The sequence below is a fragment of the Hemitrygon akajei genome, chromosome 12 (assembly GCF_048418815.1).
Source record: "Hemitrygon akajei chromosome 12, sHemAka1.3, whole genome shotgun sequence".
Taxonomy (NCBI): domain Eukaryota; kingdom Metazoa; phylum Chordata; class Chondrichthyes; order Myliobatiformes; family Dasyatidae; genus Hemitrygon; species Hemitrygon akajei.
Window position 1 is genome coordinate 26,644,797 of NC_133135.1, and position 18,328 is coordinate 26,663,124.

Consider the following 18,328-nt stretch of genomic DNA (forward strand, 5'->3'; position numbering starts at 1 on the left):
AAGACCATAATATATAGGAGCAGATTTAGGCCATTTGGCCCATCAAGTGTGCTTCGCCAATCTTCCTCTCGGCCCCAATCTCTTGCCTTCTCTCCATATCCCTTCATGTCAGGAAACAATCTGATCAATCTTCCCTCACTACTTCTGTGACATGTATATCCTTTTTGTTTTCTTAAAAGAATCAAAACTGTTCACAATATTCCAAGTATAGTTTCAACAAGACCTTTTTTAATAATTGTACCTAGATATCTTTATATCCTACATCAACCCTTCACGTAATAAAGCCTTACATGTCACTTGCAATCCTAAACAATTGTTACACCTGCACAGTGTCTGTCAGTGATTTGTAAGCAAGGTATTCATCTGTTCTAATCAACAGGTATCTTTGAACATCAACATCACCAAATTTCTCATCATTTAAAATTTCATTAATTTGGATAACTTCACAATTTGTTCATATTATATTGCACCTGGCATGTTCTTGCCCACTCCCACTCACTCAGTAGGTCTATATTCCCTGCAGGCTCTTTGCATCCTCCACTCTTTTCACAATACTACTGAGAGTCATAGAGGTAATGTTTTGTGCAGTCAACAAAACTGGAAGTATTAAATTTGGTCCCCATACTCAAATCATTAACATAAACTGTTAAATTTTTAATAATTGTAGGATGTCATATCCATATTCCTCCAATGGCAATTACACTACCATTGGCTCAGTATGCATACTCATACTGAATGCTGTGAGACCAAGCACATAGTCTGCAGAGATGGGAGTACAATCAGAGGTACTATATTGGTAAAGTGTAACATTGCTTTATTATTGTCTCATGTACTGAGGTACAGTGAGAAGCTTTGTTTTGCTTGCCACCCGTACAGATCATTTCATCACAGTACATCAGAGAACTTGTCAAGAGAAAAGCAATTATTGAATGCAGACTGGTGTTACCGTGCAGGCAGACAATAAGGTGCAAGGCCACGATGAGATAGATTGTGAGATAAAGAGTCCATTTTATTATGCAAGAGGTCTGTCAATAGTCTTATAACAGTGAGATGGAAACTGTCCTTGAGCCTGGTGGTACATTCCTTTTGGCTTTTGTATCTTCTACTCAATGAGAGGGCAGTGAAGAGAGAATGCCTGTGGTGGGAAGGGTCTTTGGTTACGTTAGCTGCTTTAAAGGCAGTGAGAGGGAACCTAGTCCTTTTGATGTGCTGGGCTGTGCCACGACTCTCTGCAGATTCTAGTGGTCTCAGGCAGGGCGGTTTCTATAGTGCATCTAACAGTATAAAAATCGGTGTGAGTACATATCAAATTTAATTGAATTTCCTAATGCAGGAGAAGCACTGGACACTTTCTTGGCCATTACCTGTTAACCAATTTACAAGAAAATACTGGTGAGCTACCTTATGCTGAAGCACTCCTGGTGATGGCTATCCCACACACCTAGTGGCCAAGGAGTTCCAGGATTTAGGCACCATAATGTTGATGGATCACAGATATATATTTCGTGTTCCTAATTTTCATGTTTGCAGTGGCCTTGACATGTTGGTGTGAATTGCTATCATTGATAGCACAGTGCCTCCATGGTAAAGATTAATTGGCTACTGCAAACTGTTACTGAAATTACTTATTCGTGCTCTAGATAGGTGGCAGGAAAATCAGGAGAATTACAGGCATATGAAAGAGAGCAGATTAGAGGGAAGTAGGTGGAGGAATGGGAATGATGCAATTATAATGAGAGCTGGCATAGACAAATGGCTGTATGGCCTCCTTCTGTGCTGTATGCAGAAAGAAGTGAATATTGTTGTGCATTATTCAAAAGCTGCAGTAATGGAAAATAGACCATCCTCACCACTGGTATCTCTTTCCTTGTTTAATACTCAATATTTGAAATTAAGGAAGACTGGCTTGATAAATAGGAATTTAACAGTTTCAAGAGCCGAGCAATTTTTCATTGATTCAAAATTTGAGGATAAATTTTAATTAACTGATGTACTAACTTGATGAATTGTTACATGTACATTTTTTTATAATGCATACATACATTTTTCATAACTTAACCAGTACTTCTAGCTAAAAAGGCACAGGCTATTTTCTTATAGAGTAAATTAATTAATTCTGAAGAATGTATGGAATAAATTAATTTTTTTTTTGTTAGCTGTAATTTACTGTGGGTGTATTTTATGGATGCCAAGCCACACCATCCCAAAAGTAATATCAGTTACTCTGCCTCTGAGTGAAATCTATAGTTTGATTAGATCAAGAATATTCAGATACCAACCAGAATTCTCTTGATGGGTTGGTGAAATGTTCTTTCTTGATTATGTAATTAAAGGCAAAATTTAGAGAATAGTTTAGAGGGAAGAATAACAGTTTATTTTAAAGTGACACAATTTACACAATTATTATGCCCATATATTCTTTCAACCGGATATTGCTGTGTCACAACTATTTTGCAGTCATGATATTTTTTAGCATTGACCTTTCATAATATTGTAGTTAAAGAAGTATTGCTCATTGTTCAAAATCCAATATTTAAAATAGACATACATAAGGTTCAGTAATGCTAACATGGTTATAACTAATAGAAATAACTGCTGTAAATCATGGAACCAGATACTATCTAAGATCTAGACTTTAGCTATTTCACATTGCTACTCCAAGTACAAGTAGAAGGAAGCCTGCAAATTCAACAAGAATGGTATGATTGAAGATATTTTAATCATTATTTTGTTTCTTGTTAGAGATTTTTTCACTGTCATATTAATTGCTAATGAAGATACACAGTGTGAGAAATGTGTATTATCTTTAAATTAATGATCAATAAAATCTACATGTTATGGTAAAATATTATCAGCATCTTTAGTAAATCATATTTTTCAAGTTGGAAAAAGTAATTAATTGTTACAGCAAATGATAAGTTTATTGTCATCAAAAAAAATATGCCCTACATAATTTATAACTAACCAAAGAGCCATTCATTTATTTCCTATGTTCTTTAGAATTTATAAAGTTACTGTTTAAGAAAATAATCTGTTTTTTAATCAGTAGTTAAATTTATGTAAAATATACACATATGTTACAAAAATGTGCATAATCCAATATATCAGGTTAATATTAGATAAATTAATTAAACTTTATTAAGTTTAGTGCTGGCATTTTATACAGCAATTAAGTAATTGTTTCTCCTTTGGCTACAGCACAGTTAAATGTTTGGACTACACTGGGCAAGCACAACATAGCTAAAAAAAGAACTTATCCCTGAAGAATAAATTATTTCAACCACTTTTAGCTTTCTAAATGGAACCATGATAACAGATAGCAGGAGTTTCCATTGATATTTTAAAAATAGAGTGCCAATCAATGTTCCATCAATTTTTTTTACAGCTGCTCAAGCCAACAATTGTTCTGAGCAGGACATTTTTACACGTCTTGAAAACTGTGCGGTGTTTTAAAAGATTTTTTTGTAATAGGCACACCAAACAAACATAAATCACAACTCAGATCATAGTAAATGATGTCAGGCAGCCAAAACAACTGACAGTCACAATGGAAAAAGTAAAATGTTTTTTACTAGATGGCATCGGCATTCAGTGAGCCAGCAGTTTATTAACAATGAGCTACCGACTTCCGTTCTGTGCTTATTATTACAATTTGTGATGGTGTCATAACTTGAAACACTGACAATGTAAAAATGCTGACGCTCTAAAATAAAGTAAAGGTTCTGGTAGATTTATTATTTAGAAAATGTATGGATTATATTCATTAACACAATTACAAGAAATTTCACAATTGAGATAGATTTCAAAATTATATTAACATAGATTTCAAAGTTCTATTAACATAATTTCAAAATTATGTTGACTATACAGAAGAAAATTCCAGCTGCAAATCAGCAAAGGATATGTGCGGGGGAACATTTTAGTTACTGAGCGGCTGCACACTTGCGCAGCTTAAAAGAAACTATGGTGTCAATCATATAGAAAGTGTGTCTGGGGAAATGAATGGAGCACAAGGAATTGGCCAATGAATTAAACAAGTATGTTGTATCAGTTTTGCTACTGTACAGAGGATGCAAGTAATATTCAGAAATAGTTGTTAATTGGGAAATGAAATTGAGAGAGTTGGAGGGTCAACTCGGGAAATCTTTAACCATCAGGGAAGTGGGGCTAAGTAAATTGTTGAGACTGATAAATCTCAGAAAATGGAGAGAAGATATATATTGTTTTTCTAGTTCTCAAGTTATAAATTACTTGAATAAAAGTAATGAAGGGGTGATTGCAATCCTGACTGCCTACACAAAGATTGGCAAGATAATAAGTTGTCAAGAGAATTTAAGGAAACTACAAGGGGATTAAGTGAGTCAGCAAAGAAGTGGCATTTGGAGCTGAAAATGAAATAGTCCATTTTGGTAGGAAAATAAAAAAAAGCAAGGCATGTTATTTAAATGGAGAGGTTCAAATGCTCTGAAATGCAGAGGAAGCTGCATGTCTTAATGTATGATTCTCAGAAGGTACAGTGCATAATTAGGTAAGTTATCATAATATTGTGGTTTTATTGCTTGGGGATGGATTACAATGATTCAGTGAGGACATTAATGCATGGGAAGCAATTCAGAAGTTTACTAGACTCATACCCTAGTATGTGTCAGTAATTTTATGAAGAATTCTTTTGTTTGTATCTGTTGGAGTTTAGAAAAAGAAGAGGAGACTCAACTGAAACATGTAAGAGCCAGATGGGTCTTGACAGGCTGAATGTGGAGAGGATGTTTCTTGTGGTAAAATCTAGAACTAGGGGGTCACTATTTAATTACTGGTCACCCATTTAATGCAGAGATGAGGGACAACATTTTCTCAAAGGTTCACAAGTTTTTTAAACTTTCTCAATGGTCATTGAAAGTAGATTCTACAAAGCAGATAGTTATGTGCTTGATAAGCAATTACGCAAATAAAAATGCAGAGCTGGGCATACATCAGCCCGCCATGGACTTATTAAATGGCACAGAAGGCTTGAAGGGGGATGTAGCGCATTCTTGTTCCTAAATCATAAACATGTTCATACATACATGAGTATGTAAGACGTCAGGAGTATTTTTTTTTCTCTCTGCAGGAAATCGTTTCCATCACAGCATGCCACACTTGCAGCCTTTGCAGCTGTATATGTTTCAGTAAGTAATCGATACTGCCTTGTTTGGTTTGAAATGAAAGAAACACGACATAATTGTAACTTGTGAATAAGATCTTAATTTGCTTGTGAACATCAGTTTCTTGCTTCATTTGTAGATTGCTGCGTAAATTGAAAGATTTACAACCTATGTTAAAAAAATTAATAGGCAGATATTGAATAAGTAGTTCACCTTCCTGTCACATGATATGAAGTTGGTATCATTATGCCTCTTCCATCTCCAGATTGATCACACCCATTCCCCACTATGAAAGGTTCAGTAAATTATCAGACTCAATAAAAATGCTCTGAAAAAAATCCTTTGAACTCTACAGTTGATAGAGACCAACAGGTCACATTGAATAAGTACTAGTTTGAAAGACACTTGCCTTCTGTGTATTGCCATCTCTTCCTCCTCAAGACTGACCCAGCTCCAAGCTTAGAGAATACAGAATTAACACTAGGCCAAGGGAAATAATTACTCATTGGCAAGCATATTCCCCTTATTACCTTATTGAAACTTGTGCCCCTTGATTCTCCACATCAGTACTACTGCTGTTTATTATAGATGATACAAGAAAGAAAGTGACCATTTGGCCAATTTTATGGCATTATGACAACATTCAGACAGAGGCAAATAAAAGCCATGTTCTGATCAAAGATATGCTGAAAGTCTTCCTTTGATATTCAAAGTTATTATCGACTCCAAGCTGCCCATCCTTCATATCCTAGGGTTAGCATTGACCAAACACCCAGCTAGACCAAGTACATAAATACTGTCGCCAGAAGAACAGGTCAGAGATTGGGTATCCTGTGGAGAATGAATCACCACTTTTTCACCATCTATAAGGCATGAGTCGGACTTGCCTGGATGGGTCCACCCACACGACATTCAAAAGGCTTGACACTACTGGGGACAAAGCAGCCTGGTTGGATGATACCTCAACCAGCACCATAAATATTTCCTTCCACTGCCACTAGAGTGTAAAATTGAACTTGTGTCCTCTACCCCTCCCTCAACCGCAAACCCACAACTTCCGTCATCAAGAACAGCATGAGCATTAGGTACATGGGAGTACCAGCACTTTCACGTTTCCCTCTAGGATGCACCATTTCTTCACTTAGACATGCATTGGCATTCCTTCATCTTTGTTGCAGCTGCTTATTTAGTAACAATGTGGGAGAATCTTTACCAGGATTAGAGTGGTTTAAGCAGATGGTTTACAAGAAAAATTAGAGATAGCAACAAATGCCAATGGTACCAATATTCTAAAAAACTTCTCACTGCCAATCAGTCTGCACCATATTCTATTCGGGTGCTAAACCCTTTTGATAATTAATGTGGAGAAGCTCCATGATTCATTAAGACAAATCCTCACCTCACTTCCAATTGCCCTTGGTAAGCAAGAGTTCTGCTAATGGAAATAATTTCACACTATCAAAATCTTAAATAGTTTGGAACTCCTCTATTAAACCTGCGCTTAACTTGCCTCCCCTATAATTATACCACTTGTGTTCGTGAGATTTATACAACATCTGAAGGTCAACTAGCAAGAAGCCACAGTAGTTAATGTTGACTTGAAGGTCCTTGTATCGTTTTCCTGAGTATATTTAATCATTCAACACCAATTTATACCAACATAAGTTTCTTTAACTTTCCGGAACTGTGCAATTGGCTCTGGAGACCTGAAGTATGGTTAGAGTACATAAACACATTCCCACTTTTGCTTCTGTCTGAAATTTCAGGGATGAAAGCAGTCTTAAAAAGAAAAAGGTGCTAAACTTTCATTGTGGAAAAATTGGGATAGTCAAATATTTATCCAATAGTAGCATTAATCGCTCAAAAAACTATCATGGACACTTGAATATGATTGCAAACAGTGGACAAGTAATCACATGTTTAACATCTGATTTTATGAAGGCACATGCCACTAGGTTCAAGAGCAGCTTCTAACACTCTGTTATTGATTGGTTCCTTAGTACACTAAGATGGACTCTTGATTTAACAATGTACCTCATCATGCTCTTGTACCTTATTGTTTACCTGCACTGCATTTTTACCATAGCTGTGACACTTTACACTGCATTCTGTTATTGTTTTAGCTTGTTCTACCTCAATGAGTAATAATTTGATTTGCTCGAACAGTGTGCAGGACAAGCTTTTCACTGTATCTCACTAAATGTGACAATAACAACCCAATAATAAAATAATACCAAATATGATTAAGTTTCCAGATGTCTAGATGTAGATTCGTGGGCAATTTACCAGGTAGTGCAGGGGAAGAAGATGGATGCTATTCATAGAACATAGAAAAGTACAGCACAGTATAGGCCTTTTGGCCCACAATGTTGTGCCAGCCCTTAAACCCTGCCTCCCATATATCCACCCACCTTAAATTCCTCTGTATACCTGTCTAGTAGTCTCTTAAATTTCACTAGTGTATCTGCCTCCACCACTGACTCAGGCAGTGCATTCCACGCACCAAACACTCTCTGAGTAAAAAACCTTCCTCTAATATCCCCCTTGAACTTCCCACCCCTTACCTTAATGTATTGAGCAGTAGTGCCCTGGGGAAGAGGTGCTGGCTGTCCACTCTATCTATTCCTCTTAATATCTTGTATACCTCTATCATGTCTCCCCTCATCCTCCTTCTCTCCAAAGAGTAAAGCCCTAGCTCCCTTAATCTCTAATCATAATGCACACTCTCTAAACCAGGCAGCGTCCTGGTAAATCTCCTCTTCACCCTTTCCAATGCTTCCACATCCTTCCTATACTGAGGCGACCAGAACTGGATCACGTATTATTATGATACAGTTTGAGTAACAGAAACAAACATTGAGTAACAGAAGAAACAGGAAGATCAAAGTGTCTAGATGTATTTTGTGTATGGGTATGGAAGTTGTTATGACAAAAAAGAAATCAAATTTGATTCTAAGTTTTTGCAAAGAAATGCTGAATAAACAACCAATAAAATTAAGTTGAATATATAGATGTTAATTACCCAGAGTTAGATTAGATTAGTTCTGCGCCTTCTATGCTAAGAAGAGAATAGATAATTAAAAAAGACACAAAGGTCACCGTTATGGTGAACGTTCCCAGAATGGGACTGCTAGGCTTAACAATATTATCTACAATTATTTATGAAATTATCAAAATCATGTAAATCTTTAAGAGGGTACATAATTAAAATCAGTTCTATTTAATTGTGAATTGATAATAAATGGTGCACATATATGATCATCATTAAAATAATTTTAGAAGACAATTTTTGACGTGAGCCATAGAATAAAATGTACTTTATCAAATATTTGCAAGACAGCCAGAAGCTATGTATGTAAACTCGTATCAGACATACATCTATATGAAACAAGAGCATAACAACAAATTGCAATGATAGAAAAGCAGCTGAAGATATCTAGATGAACTCATTCAGAGCTGTAAGTTCTGTTCCTCTTGTATGCAGTGTAATGAGATTGCTAAAATACTAACAATTTATATATTTAATTACATGGAATGCATAATTTTAGTTGAGAATAGAGGATGGTTTGTTCAGTAATTTCACAGCTGAATTAGTTTTTTTCTGTTTTCATATTGTTTAGATGTATTTTAATGCAACACTGACTGACTCTTCCAAACTCCTCAAGCCGCTCCTGGTTTTCACCTTTATCATATGTGCAGTCATCTCTGGTTTAACACGTATTATCCAGTACAAGAATCATCCAATAGATGTTTACTGTGGATTCATGATAGGAGGAGGAATCGCTGTCTACTTGGTAAGTGACTCATTGTAGAGGAAGTTATGAAGATGACACCATAATGCTCTCAACAAGTTTTTTTGACTCAGAAGACTGAGAATCTTCTCTTAGAACCATGAAGGCTGAAATAAAAATATAGAGAATGTTGGTAACATCTACAGAAAGGGAAATAGAGTTAATAACTCTGATTGTAAACACGTGGTCAGACCCATTATGAATTTGCTGTGTAAAGATATATGATGATTGACATAAATTGTACTGCTAATGATGATACAGTTCTGTTTGCACCAAACAGGGACATACCTGGATCAGTCAATCTGCATTTGCTGGATGAAACTGTTCCTGTGCTAGGTAGTAGATCCTTGTGAAGTATCGTCCTCAAAGTTCTGTCCATGGAATAGTCCCAAAAAAATTTTGCTTTTACAACACACCCTCATCTTTAGGCTGCACCAATTATCAAAATCCTAAATAAGTATTGAAAATTAATGAGAAACTACCAATTATTGCTTAATCAAACTTATAGTGTATAAATGTTGTGTCCAAATCTTATGTTATTAATGTTAGGGTGTTAGCTCCATGTCTAATACTACATTTAGTTGAATTAGTTGACTTAAATTTGTAGACATTTAGTCTTAACAAATTGAGCTAAGTGCACCATGTAGCTGAAACATCATGTTCTAGTCTGAAAATCAAAGCAAAAGCTCCAAATATTAGAAATCTGAAATTAAAACAGAAAATGTTAGGAAAACTTAGCAGGTCAGGCAGCATCTGTGGAAAGAGAAACTGCCAATGTCTTAACATTCTGACAAAAGGATCACATCCCTAAAATATTGACTGTTGCCAATCACGTTGCCTGGCCTATTGAATTTTTCCTGTATTTCCTGTATTTTCTGTTTTCATTTCGCACTGCAGTCTACCTCTTAGCTTTTCTAATCTGTGTCCTGAATTATTGAAGTTGTCCCTTCCTAGAGAGCACATTGAGCATTATGATTAAGGTTGAATTTCCACATATACTGTATGCTTTTAAAATGAGAAATAGGAGAAACTACATTAGCTAGAGAGTGGTGAATCTATGGAATTCGTTGCCACAGGTGGCTGTGGAGGCAGAAGTTGTTAAATCCTTGATTACTCAGGGCATGACGGGATACAGGGAGAAGGCAGGAGATTAGGGCTGAGAGGGAAAATGGGTCAGCCATGATGAAGTGGCAAAGCAGACTCAATGGGCCAAATGACCTAATTCTGCTCCTATATCTTATGGTCTTAAGTAGCATATTTGTTAAGATTTATATGGCAATATTCATATTTCTGACAATTATGGCCAACATTTTATTTATTAAATCAAAATTGATACCTGGAGTATTTGTTCCAACTCAGCACACAAACTCCTTAAAGGATTTGTAATTTATTGAGTGACTCATAAGTGCTTTGACACTTCGAAATGTTTTGATATTTGACACTTCAGCCAGGCAGTCTGCTGTGTGTTATAATATCCTGACTGATATTTTATGGGCTAGTTTGTCCAGCTCAATTTCGGAGAGATAGATCTGTCCTTTGATACAGGGTTATTGTTGGAAAAGCTGCTATAAAATCCATCATGCCTACTGGTGTATTCTGTAGCAGGAGATTCAAAGAGAAGTATAGAAAGTTAAGGCTTCACTAAAACCAATGTGTTTTCACATTCACTGGAATATTCACCAATTTCTACTTCATAATAAAGGATTAAAACTGTTTATATTGATTTTCCCTGTGCTTCAAATTAAAATGACATGCCTTCCAATAGGTTCTGATGTCTCTAAGTGATACTTGGTCAGACATGGAGAAAATCTCCTCAAGGCTATGAAGTTCACCATCATAAATTACTTATGCCACATAGCTAGATGAAGCTTTAATGCCCATTTCAATTGGAAATAAGGTGGGTTGAACGAACAGCAGCTCGGCAATTCCTGTTAACCTAGGGCTTGACCTACTTTCCGGGTGTCACGTGGTATGTGGAACAAAACAGGATCATTGCTATGTTTGCTGTTCATCTGGCTCAGGGGGAGCAGTACAGAGGCAGCACTGGCAGAGAGGCACCAGTCTCATTAAAATGTAAAACTGATTTGCTATCTACCAACAGGAAAACATGAGGCATAAAAATACATTTAAGTTGAAAACAAAATTCAGTTAAACCAGAACAAGCAAATAAAAAGCTAAAATTTGTTAAAAGAAACGTTGTGCAGTGAGTTGATGTTATCTAGAATGGATTGCCCGAGGAAAGGATAATGGAAGTAAGTTCTATGTAACTGTCGAATCAGCTGTTTAGACCATAAGCAAGAATCCATTGGGGTGTGAGAAGGAATTGTTTGCTCTCTCAAATGAATTGCACTTTAGAATTAAAAATTAACTTTCTTGATCTCAGGTTGCATCCAAGCACTTTGCAGCCAATGAAGTATTTAGAAATTATGATCACTGTGGTCCATCAGAGGTATAGTGGGCCATTGTTCACATTTGCTGCTTTTGTTACTTAAAGGTTTAACTATATTATTGCCTACTTCGTCAACTTTCAGCCTTTCTATCTCCATGGTTTAAATTCATCCAGTTACCTGCTCTCTGTATTCTAACTTGAACTAATTCCTACTCAGTCATTACAGTGATTCCATGATCAATATTTTTTTCATGTAACATAGAATAGTGCAGCACAGTACATGCTCTCTGACCCATGATGTGGTGCCCACCATTTAACCTACTCAAAGATAAACCTAACCTTTCTTCCCACATAATCCTCCACTTTCTTTCATATATGTGCCTATCTTAAAGTCTCTTAAATGACTCTAAAGTATTTGCCTTTAAGTGACATTCAAAAATGTGTTCCACACACCTACTACTCTCTGTTATAAAAAGAAGTGCCTCTGACAGGCCCGCTATATTTTCCTCACAATACCCAAATATAGATAGGGTGGTAGATAGGGTAGTAAAGAGAGCTTTTGGTACATTGGCCTTTATAAATCAAAGTATTGAGTGTAAGAGTTAGAATGTTATGGTGAGGTTGTATAAGGCATTGGTGAAGCCAAGTTTGGAGTATTGTGTGCAGCTTTGGTCACCGAATTACAGGAAGGATATTAATAAGGTTGAAAGAGTGCAGAAAAGGTTTACAAGGATGTTGCCGGGACTTGAGAAACTGAGTTACAGAGAAAGGTTGAATAGGTTAGGACTTTATTCCCTGGAGTGTAGAAGAATGAGGGGAGATTTGATAATGGTATATAAAATTATGATGGGTATAGATAGAGTGAATGCAAGCAGGCTTTTTCCACTGAGGCTAGGGGAGAAAAAAAAACAGAGGACATTGGTTAAGGGTGAAGGGGGAAAAGTTTAAAGGGAACATTAGGGAGGGGCTTCTTTACACAGAGAGTGGTGGGAGTATGGAATGAGCTGCCAGATGAAATGGTAGATGCCTACTTACTTTTAACATTTAAGAAAAACTTGGACAGGTACATGGATGAGAGGGGTTTGGAGGGATATGGCCCAGGTGCAGGTCAGTGGGACTAGGCAGAAAAATGGTTCGGCACAACCAAGAAGGGCCAGAAGGCCTGTTTCTGTGCTGTAATGTTCTGTGGTTCTACCTTAAAGTTATGCTCCTCTGTATTAGCCATTTCTGCCCAGGGAAAAGTTCTCTAACTGTCCACATGCCTCATATCATACTGTACACCTCTATAAAGTTACCTTGCGTCCTTCTTCTCTCCAAAGAAAAAATCCCTAGCTCGCTCAACCTTTCTGCATAAGGCATGAACTCTAATCCCAGGCAGCATCCTGGTAAATCTGCTCAGCACCCTCTCTAAAGCTTCCACATCCTTTAATGAAGTGAACAGAATTGAACACAGTAATCCAAGTGTGGTCTAATCAGAGATTTACAGAGCTGCAATGTTACGTGTGGCTCTTGAACTCAAAATTATGTCTCTTGATTCTACAGTTATCTCCTTTTTGCAATCCCCTCTGCTTTCTCACACCTTCCTATTGTTATCATCTTCGCTAGCACTCAAACGTTGAATTATGCTTGCACTTGACTTTACTTGCACATCACCATTTACTGTGAATTCACAAGAATATGGTCATGCTTCAGTTAATTTGACTTAAGGATCTATAATTCCTTTTCCATGTTTCTCTTTCTGCCTAATCACTTCCATTTTGATGCTCTTTAAAATCTCCTATCATTTTCTCTTAAACCCCCATGGGATGATTTTTCTATGGTAAAGCCACAATGTATTGTTACTTTTATTGAATGACATCATGAATTAAATAACCCTGAATTTCAGAAGCCGGATATGATGTATAGTTGCATCTATGAGGAGCATTTAGCACTATTGACAGGATTTAAATTTCTAGATGGTAAGTTTTAATGTGTATTTTTTGTTTTCCTTCTAGGGTCTTTATGCTGTAAGTAATTTCCAGCCTAGTGATGACGGTTTATCCCACCAAACCTATCACAGAGAACCCTTGAGATCACTGACAGACCTCAGCCAGGAAAGCAGCAGACAGCTCCAAGGAAAAACTCCCAGTAGCATTGACGGAATTTCCTCACACCATTCCGAAAGTATTCTTAATCGAAACCACAGGGAGTCCAGCTCCCTTACTAACCTGAAGAGAACAAGTGCTGACGTTGAGGTCATTACCCCTCGCAGTCCAATGGCAAAGGAGAACATGGTGACCTTCAGTAACACTCTGCCTCGTGTCCACACATCATCAATGGATGAGGCAGCAAGAAGGAATGCATCAATTCACGCATCCATGGACTCAGCCCGATCTAAACAACTCCTGTCACAGTGGAAATCCAAGAATGAAAGTCGGAAACTGTCCCTGCAGGTTATGGAGACAGAGACAGGTCACTCACCACCAAAGTCCATTGAGATGCGATCCAGCTCAGAGCCAGCAGGGGTGGGACTCAATGGAGACCAACAATCCCAACTCACTCAGTATCTGAAGATGCAAGCCGGTACTATTCCAGGAAGCAACAACACCAGTAACATCGGTGGCGGAGCACGAGTCTGCATGCAGTCACGGCCTGGTTCGTCGCAGCTCGTCCACATACCCGAGGAAACGCAAGAGAACATAAGTACTTCTCCAAAAGCCAGTTCGGCAAGATCAAAGTGGCTGAAGGTAGCTGAGAAGAGTGGGGTTGGCAGGGCAAGCACCCAGCCAAGAATTATGCAAGTTATTGCTATGTCCAAGCAGCAAGGAATGCTGCAGAGCAGTCCAAAGAGCACAGATAGTAGCACAGTCAGCTGCACAGGATCTATAAGGTACAAAGCTTTAACCGACCATGAGCCGACTAATATTGTAAGGGTGGAAGCTCACCCAGAGAACAACAGACCCCTGGTCCATGTACCTTCAGGCAGTGAGGAGAGCGGTTCATGGAAGTGGAAGGCCAGTGAAAAGAGTAGTCTCCGCCAAGCATTCGAGTTGAATGACCTTAATAGGGACTCTGAGAGCAGTGATTCACTGAAAGATAGCTTTGCCTCATCCGACAGAAAGAAAACCAATCCAGACATTGGTGAGCACCATCACCACGGAATCACCACCATTCGGGTGACACCAGTGGAAGGAAGTGAAGCTGCCTCGGAGACGCTCTCAGTGTCCTCCAGTCGGGACTCAACCCTCAGGCGGAAAGCTAACATCATTTTAATACCCGAAAGAGGAAACAGCCCAGAAAACACAAGGAACATCTTCTACAAGGGAACATCACCCACTAGAGCCTATAAAGAGTGAATGTTTACCCTGGAAGCCTGCTGAAAGACAATCCTTTCAAGAGAGATGAAGAATATCTCTACTTTCTGATAACAAATACAGCCATTTTAATGTGCCATTCAGCTGTAAAATGAATTAAAGTGTTGCCAATAGTTAAACATCTTTGCATGAATAAGTTATTTTTACATCCTAATCAAAAGCACATGGGCATAGCCTGAGCCTTGTGGATAAAAAGTACTTGCTATGTTGCTATTTCAATAAACTGTGAATGCATTTTCTCCCATATTGAACATCATTCATATATTGATCAAATGATAAATTTTCAGTTAGCTTTTGCTGTATAGCCATAGTCTGTAATGGACAATTTAGAATTTCTCTCCTGACTACTGCTCTAGATGGAAATTGCATATCTAACAGTTAATATGAATTTTGCCACTTTTTATGTGTTGAAATGTTACTGAGGTTACAATGATTACTTGGTTGACAGTAAATGACACTTTTAATTCCAGAAGTATCTTCAAAGGGATCACATAGATAATAAAACCATGTAGCCTTTATGGAAATTACACACAAAGTGTATTTGAATACATACAAATATACACCACATATAATACAAATAATAGATTTTTCTCACGGAATGTAAACTGGACAGTAATTGATAACTGACAATGATTTATATCATAGATTTTTTATACTTATTGTAGCCTTAGCATATTGATATATGCCTTTGAAGAAAATGTTTTTTAAGTGATTAAAGACTGCATCCTTTTTTGTAAGCTTACATAGCTAGTACTTCAAAACTATTAAAATATATATAAAATATGCCTTTAATCATGTGGTACAGGCTTTGTACCAATGTCTTTTTACATTAACTAATGAATGGAAGTGTCCAATACAACCGTGTTTTACAACCTTTTCTCCCTCAAGTGGTGTATAAACCTGTATAATCCTACTGATTTGCTACAGGAAAGTGTTTTGTTATTTATTATTAGATCCATATGGATAGAAAAATGTGCAGCTTTTATTAGGTATTTGTTGTTTTGAATACAGCTTAAATATAGGAAGTCAACAATCTTTCAAGCAGAAACTCAAGTATTATGATATCAACCTTGTTCTTTAGTATCTTTGTTAAACTTTTGTTAGAATAATGACTTTTAAGGAATCGTCATATTTCAAAGAGCCCTTGGCTTGAATGATTCCAGTGGATAAAGTAAAAACGTTCTTCTTATTGCATAATGATATAGTTATGTTTTATTACAGTTGTTATTTACAATGGAAGTGTACTGTTCCTGGTACTGTACAAGTGGCTGTAACACTTTGGATAATGGGGAAAATATCCAAGCAACTGCATGTATTTTTAAAGTATCACCTGTAAAAAAACGAAACTTTATTTTCACTGCAACCGGTACATTAAATATTTATTATGGAATTATTTAACAAATCATTGTATAGAATCACTAGTTGGTACAGACTGTGATACCTTGTTGAAGGTTGTTAATTGCCCAGTAAAATTATATTTAAGTGGTTTGTACGTTAAAAAGAAAACCATTTAACCGAGGTATGCACAGATGTATATATTTGCCTATGTGCTTAAAATGTCCTGTTAACTATTTTTTCATAAAGTGTTTTAAAAGTGGGCACTAGATCAGTAAGTGAACATAAGACATAACTTTGTGCAAGTTCCTAAGTTGTGCTATACAAGAGTCTTGTGGAAACAGACCAAGGTCGGGGCTGATTTCTCTTAAAGGTAGATCAGTGGCACTATTATCTTGTGTGAGATTTCAGCCACACTTAAGCAACATACTTCTTGTAAGTTAATTTACAGAATAAATGTTTCTTAATTGAACTGGAATCAGTTTTTCTTTTATTTGGAGTACAAAAATAGAAACTTAAATGTGATTAACGCTCTGGTCATTTTATTAGGTACCCTGGCTCGTTAATGCAAATATTTAATCAGCCAATCATGTGGCAGCAACTCAATTGATAAAATCATGTAGGCATGGTCAAGAGGTTCAGACCAAACATAAGAGTGTGGAAGAAATGTGATCTAAGTGACTTTGACTGTGGAATGATTGCTGATGACAGACAGTGTGGTTTGAGTATCTCATAAGCTGATGATCTCCTGGCATTTTCACACACAACAGCCTCAGAGTTTGCAGAAAATGGTGCGAAAAGCAAGAATCATCCAGTGCGTAGAAGTTCCGTGGGCGAAAATGCCTTGGTATTGAGAGAAAGTTGAGGAGAATGGCCAGATAGGTACAGGCTGACAGAAAAGCAATAGTAACTCAAATAACCATGTGTTACAACAGTGGTGTGCAGCAGAGCATCTCTGAAAGCACATCTTATCAAACCTTGAAGTGGATGGCCTACAGCAGCACAGATGATCATACGGGTTCCACTTCTGTGGTCATTTTAGTAGTCACTCCTGTCCCTAATGAAGTGGCCACAGAGTGTAATTTTTCTACTGAATGACACGCAAAAAAAAACCCAATTCCATCATAATGCAAAATGTCTCTGCATTGAATATAAATAATGTTTTGATATTTTAAAATTTCAAATGGTAATAAATTATTTTATCTCAAGAAAATAAAACAGAAGTGCTCGAACATTTATCCCTTAAGGCAGTTATCCCTTCATGAACATGGGTTGGTTTATGTCACAGGAGTCTAAAATTATCACTATTTATATCACCTCAAAAAATGTTTTATTTACACCATTCTCCGCATCAACAATCCTTGCAGCATAATATTCCATTGGTTTTTGCTGACTGCCATACTGTAGATCTTTCTACCAATATCTTCACAATTTTATATTTGAATTGAGACCCCTCAGTTACTCTGCTAAATGTCCAATCCTTGGTATATTTTCATTGTTTCCAATTTGTTCTTTCATTTTGTCATTGTGGTGAACTTGGCATTGGTCTTATGGCTTTATTAAAACAAATTTTCAGCAAACATAAATGACATCTTTCAGCTATTCAAGAACAAATATTTTTCTTTTTGGGATAGGTAGCAGCAGTCAATATAAGACCATAAAACATAGGAGCAGAATTAGGCTATTCTCTCATAGCTGACATATTAACTTTCTCAATCCCATTCTTCTGTCTTCTTCCTTTAACCTTTGAGGCCCTGACCAATCAGGAACATTGCAACCTCCGCTTTAAATACTTTCAATGACTTGGCATCCACAAACTTCTGTGGCAATCAAGTCCACAAATTCACTACCTTCTGGCTTAAATATTCTTTATCTGCTCAAAATGGATGCCACTCTATTCTAGTCTGTGCCCTCTGGTCCTAGACTCACCCACTGTCAGAAATATACTCTCCACATCCACTCGATCCAGACCTTTCAATATTTGATAGGTTTCAATGAGATCCCAACCCCCCCCCACCATTCTTCCAAACTCCAGAGAGTACAGTCCCAGGGACATCAAACGCTTCTCGTACAATAACCCACTAATTCTCATGAACCTCTTCTAGACCCTTTCAACGCTAGCATATCTTCTCTTAGATAAGGAGCCCAAAACTGCTCACAATACTCCAAGTACAGTCTGACCAATGCCTTATAAGCCTCAGCATTACATCCTTGTTCTTATATTCAAGTCCTCTTGAAATGAAGGCTAATACTCCATTTACATTCCTTGCCATCAACTCAACCTGCAAGTTAACTTTTAGGGAATCCTGCACAAGGATT

At 37.1% G+C, this 18,328-nt stretch overlaps 1 protein-coding gene across 4 annotated transcripts in view; it reads left to right on the top strand.

The window, feature by feature from the left end:
• plppr4a (phospholipid phosphatase related 4a) overlaps positions 1 to 16,481 on the top strand; it is an 80,334-nt gene extending 63,853 nt beyond the window's left edge. For all 4 annotated transcript variants that reach the window (XM_073062746.1, XM_073062745.1, XM_073062744.1 and 1 more), the window contains 3 exons: positions 5,108 to 5,165; positions 8,762 to 8,935; positions 13,316 to 16,481. In XM_073062746.1, coding sequence (XP_072918847.1) covers positions 5,108 to 5,165; positions 8,762 to 8,935; positions 13,316 to 14,656 — 1,573 coding nt within the window. In that variant the 3' untranslated portion in view covers positions 14,657 to 16,481. The remainder of the gene's footprint in view (positions 1 to 5,107; positions 5,166 to 8,761; positions 8,936 to 13,315) is intronic.
• Positions 16,482 to 18,328: the final 1,847 nt, after the last annotated feature.